Consider the following 5,430-nt stretch of genomic DNA (forward strand, 5'->3'; position numbering starts at 1 on the left):
GCCATTACTGATGGCATACACACACAGACAGACAGAGTAGGGAAAACAAAGACACACCATGTTTCCGGTAAGAAACAGAAACAGTCAAGATACTATATTAAGATGTGACCTGAGGCTTAGGCTAAGGCTGGACGTACTTGTGAAACAGACATGTTCCCACTGGATTTGTCCAAGCTCCGTCTCTTTTCTCAGCCTCAGTGGCAAAACCAAAAGACACGATAGGGCCAGTGTCTTCGTCAGAGTCTCCGTAAGAGACAATTTCTATCTCCCAATAAAATGATGGAGCCTGGAAACACACCAGTCGAAGCAAACGTAACATTACCAAAGAAATGAATGTTAAAAAAGTGAAATTTGTCATGATTTCATTCGGTTGATGTACCTGAATGGGTACAGCACAGGTTGAGTAAATGAAGGTTCCTCTCGGCAGACCTCCTCCAGCACTGGGGTCAGCCAGGAAGGTGACAGAAGTGAGACGGGAAGAAAACATGCAGGCACGTACAGGTGGAAAGACTCTGGACGGACACCAGGTGATCTCTTTTGGCTGGAGATAAAACATTATATTAAAAGCTTTTGTGTACAAGGCATACTCAATGTGTACTCTGTACTCAATACTGTAATCATACTTGGTTTTTTTTTCTTATTTTCAGAAACAAATGTAAATATGTCATGCTCAAAAGAGTGAAGCTGAACTTAGGAAAACACACTTAAATGTTCTGATTTATTAAAGATTCTGGTTGAACATTTTTCTGGTAAAATAAACCTGGATTTGTATAAAAAATTAAAAATAAAAAGACACCTGTCGTCTGTCTGTCTGCAGCGGTGGAGGTGGAGGTCGAGCACAGTCTCTGTACAACATCCTCACTCTCTCACACTGAGCTTCCACCATCCCCAGACGCTCACCTACGTAGGACACAAATCCAGACAGACACAAATCCATCATACACTGAAGGATCATCAACAGTTTGTGTTATATAAAATACAAACTGCTCTGTGCCATTTATCTCCCATTAGTGCAGGCTGACATATTTCCTCAAAAGTCTGTATACGAATATGAAATTGAATGAAATCTATTTATATAAATAAATCAACACATTGTGGATTGTTTGTTTAAAGAATCTACAGGTTAAATAGTTTTGCAAAAGCTCAAACAGAATACAGAATACAGACCGGGGCTACATTCTTGCGCAACCAGGTTCAGAACCTCGACAGCTGCAGGACACTGCTGAATAAACTCTTCACAAAAGGAGCTGTCCTCCAGGAGCTGAGCCATCACCAGACAAGCCCTGAAACAACAAAACAAACCATCAAACTTACTGCAGAATAGTCATAGTCTTCATAACAACTGCATTAATTACAATCCAGTGATGTTTTTTCTGACACAATCTCCTATCATTGTAATAACAACAAAAATTCATAATAAAGGAGTGAATATGCTATAATGTAATGGCAATTGCCAAAATGTAAACAACGTAAATGAACAGTGTCACGCAACGACAATGCCAACTGAATTAAAACAAAAAGGACAACCATCCAGAAATTGCAGTTTTACCAAATACTGACCTAGTTCTAATTTCAGCCAGTAGACGAACAGCAGCCATTACTGGGCTGGAACCATCTCCTGTGGCAGGTAAGGAAGTGTGGATGGAGAGACTGCCCTCCTGTGGTAGGAGCATGGACTGCACTGCCTGTACCACCTTCTCTGTGATGGAGAGCTTGTAAAGAGGCAGAGCCTGCAGAAGGAGAAATTGAAGAACGAGACACTTTTCATAGTAGAAGTCCTCAGTGTGTAAGGAATTTTATAGTTCAACCATCTTCCCAATTTAAAAAAAAAAAAAAAAGAATCTTTAAATACTGAATGACATTAAATAGCACCAAAAGCAAAGGGAGACTATATATATATATATATATATATAATTTCTCCTTCTATCTATATATATATATATATATCTATATCTATATCTATATATCTATATACCTATATATATATATATATGGAGAATATTTTGTCTTAGGCAGAATGCCACAGACTCAGCAACACACTACCTGGGGTATGAACATTAACCCTAAACTTATAACGCTAAAGTTCGCCCTTATTAGGACCACCCAATCACCAGTCCCCATGTTAATTTGGGGGTTCTTGTCTTGAAAACACAGTAGTAATATATTGCAATAACAATTGCAGTCTTTATGGATGATTACCTCAGATCTAGGAGTGCTTAGACGAGATATGGGCACCGTCAGAACATCCGAGGCCTTACAAGCTCTTCTGTACTCACATGGAGGAAACTTGACTGTAGCAATACCCTCCTGTTCATTGATGGACATGACAACACCCAGACTGCCCAGCACTCCTTTACCCATAACCTGCAGAGAAGAAGAATCAGTAGATATGAATTGACATAAAACAAGGACCCCTGTATCCCAAGAAATAATTAAAAACCAGAATTTAATTTAGTCTGAAAATTATTTTTTAAAAGTTTAATTTACAATAGAATATACAATATAACTGCGATGAAGGTAATTCAAATAGCCATGAGACATATTTCAGAGGGGCAGAAATCACTGTAAAAAAGTTTTTTTCTACCTGGGGTTAAGTGTTTGTTGTGTTTGTGTATCTCCTGGGACTAACCTGGACCTCTGAGCCGATCTTGATGGTTTCCTTGAATCCTCCTAGAGCACAGAGAGCAGCTATAGCCTGTCTCCCGATTGTCTGCAGTTTGGCCAGTTTTCTGCCACTGCTGCTGCCATTTTCCAGAATACTCTCAGCATATTTACCGAGCTGAGGGATAAACATCAGAGCCCGGGACAGGACCTGCCACCAGGAGAAACATCATCAGTCACCAGCAGGACAAAAATTATAGAAGTAAAAGTGTATAAACTAGAGATGGAATCTCACTTTTTCAGCTGTACAGGTCCAGATCTGAGCAGTGTTAGACTCGGGAGCAGTGAGCAGACTGTGCAGCAAAGCAATGACCTCAGCTGCCATGCTGTTGGCCACATGGCCACTGATAAAAGGCCTGACAGGGTCCGACCTGTTGAATTTGGATGTTGCTGTTAAAACTAGCAAGATAAACTAGAACTATTACTGTTATTTGGTATAGGTATATGCAAGTAATGCTTTCAGTACCTTAGGACAAAAATGTTTGACTTTTCCCCTACTTCGTTTACACAAGCGGTACCACATATGTAGTTCGGGATCTAGCAGTAGAGCGCAAAGCTACTACTGGTAGATTATGAGAAATTAAAATAAATTTAAAAAATAAAATACATAAACATAATTCTAAAGTTTGCAGTAGTGACCACATACTGTAAGAAGTGAATCATCTTGTGTCATTGTGCCACATGCATTTCATCAGTACCCCAACATACAGTACAATGTATATATAAAGTGTGTCTAGTTTATATGATTGAGGATTAGGATTGAAGAGTAAGCTGCACTCTCCCCTTGCAAGTAAAAAATCAAAACATCTTTTGTGTTGTTACTTTGTCGTCATATGTTAGAATAAACCGGACAAACATACATATATTTAACATTTCCAATACAGGTAGCTCCCTTTTGCCTGGTTATTTGCATAGTAGTTCCCATGCCAAAAACGTGGACACCCTTTGGCCCTAATGACTGCAGTAGAACTGTAGAACAGTATTACTAAACTCAGCAAACCTGAGAGAAGAGCACTTTAGATGAAACAGTACCTGGCCAGTTCAGCGTTTCTGTCTCGACAAACAGCAGTCTGAGCTGTTTTTTTCTTGTCACCAGTGGTGACCCCACCAGCTGTCTCCTGAGCCACAGTCTCCACAGGAGGACCCACACTCACGATCAGACCAGACTGAGCCCACTTGTTGGCTTTCCTCAGGGCAGCAGACGCCTCTTCTGTGATGACTTCACAGCTCCCACTCTGGAGAAGTAAAAAGACATCTAGCAGGTAACAATCTATATCACATATGCAATGCAAGAAGGTCCCAGTTATGGGAAAACACTTTTACCTTGGTCATGTCTCTGTCCATCTTTACTACTTTTTCCATGTTTGCTCCTGTGCCCAATCGAAATGGGCGTCCTTCTGAGCTGCTACATTTAAAACCATTTTGAAAAATAGTTTAGTCAAAGATGGTCCATTTCAGTGTTTCCTTATTTTAGGTATACTCTGAGGTGTAAACCTGAGAAGAGGCTGTAGAACTTCATGAGAAGACTGGTCTTCTCTCTTATGAATGAAGATTGAGAGTTTTCCATCAACTGCCTCTCCCTCCTCCCCGACCTCCTCAGACTTCAGAGCACCTTTCGAACCGGCTCTGGATAGACACGTGTCTGGTTCTGACGAACTGGGGGAGAGCAAGGTCTGACAACCTGGGACAAAAACACAGTAATATTTAAACTAATTAGACATGCACATCACTTGTTAATCAGTGGCCAAATTAATTGGTTTGAATTTTATAATTAAAAATGGGTTTTGAAATGTACACACTGGAGCTTTTAATGTTAACATGACAAACCTGGTACGACATAGTCAGCGAGTTTGGCTAACAGCAGGGCGGCGATACGTGAGGCCGGATCAGTTGCATCTTGTTGCTCAGCATCTAGTGTGTTTATAGAATAGCTCCACGATGGCAGGGCAACATTCCCACAATCCTCCACACTCATAAGAGGAAGTGCTGCTCTGCAGAGTTGGAGGATGATGAGAACCAACTTTGGAGAAGGTCTCTGATCCAGTAGCAGAGATAAGAGTTTAGAAACACAGGCCGGCTGACTCAAGATGGCTTTACCAATGTGACTCCTGGAACACAAAGAGGCTGTGTAACAGACACATACATATAAGAGACACTACACAAACATGATATGAAAAGGTGAAACCAAGCCTAACCTGGAAAGGTCATTGAGCAGACTGAGCACATCCTGTAGAGCATCATTCCCTGCTGCTTGATTCCCACAGCACTCTGTGGCTCTGGCTAAATGATTGGTCAGCAGACTTGACACCTGCCGAGCCAGACCAGAGTGGACTGCATCTGTAGAACCACCTTTAAATAATAGGTGAACAATAGGTAAAACAATGAAGGGAATGTACTGCACGTACAGTCAAATTTGGTTTTTGTTTGGTATTAGTTTTGATTAAAACATAACTAAATAATGTATTTGAAATGTTTTGTACCTTCCACCTTTTCCCACTCAATGCATCTATTGGCCAACACCTGAAAAGCAGCCCACGCCATGGTGGCCACCCTCTGTTTTTTGGTCTGCTTCTCAGTAGAGCTACTTTCCCTCTGACCACTTAAACTGCACAGACTGTCCATAAGTTGAACCAGCCCACTGCGAACAAGGCACTGCTCCTCACTCCTGCCACAGCAAGGAACAGAAGGTAAAAATATGAGGGAACTGGTAAAATTGGATGGAGGAAAAGAAAAGAAGTGTAAGACAGCTCTTTTTACCTAGTGTAGGGA

At 41.0% G+C, this 5,430-nt stretch overlaps 1 protein-coding gene across 1 annotated transcript in view; it reads right to left on the reverse strand.

Moving 5' to 3' along the window:
• Nucleotides 1–5,430, reverse strand: part of LOC103397706 (probable E3 ubiquitin-protein ligase HECTD4) — a 40,477-nt gene that overhangs the window by 15,341 nt on the left and 19,706 nt on the right. The window contains 14 exon segments of the mRNA XM_008336071.3: nucleotides 77–286; nucleotides 380–541; nucleotides 797–900; nucleotides 1,168–1,283; nucleotides 1,561–1,730; nucleotides 2,200–2,364; nucleotides 2,630–2,812; nucleotides 2,897–3,032; nucleotides 3,694–3,896; nucleotides 3,985–4,066; nucleotides 4,156–4,342; nucleotides 4,489–4,769; nucleotides 4,857–5,010; nucleotides 5,142–5,330. Of these exon segments, the coding sequence (XP_008334293.1) occupies nucleotides 77–286; nucleotides 380–541; nucleotides 797–900; nucleotides 1,168–1,283; nucleotides 1,561–1,730; nucleotides 2,200–2,364; nucleotides 2,630–2,812; nucleotides 2,897–3,032; nucleotides 3,694–3,896; nucleotides 3,985–4,066; nucleotides 4,156–4,342; nucleotides 4,489–4,769; nucleotides 4,857–5,010; nucleotides 5,142–5,330 (2,342 nt within the window).

The sequence above is a fragment of the Cynoglossus semilaevis genome, chromosome Z, assembly GCF_000523025.1.
Source record: "Cynoglossus semilaevis isolate Cse_v1.0 chromosome Z, Cse_v1.0, whole genome shotgun sequence".
NCBI classification, from domain to species: Eukaryota; Metazoa; Chordata; class Actinopteri; order Pleuronectiformes; family Cynoglossidae; genus Cynoglossus; species Cynoglossus semilaevis.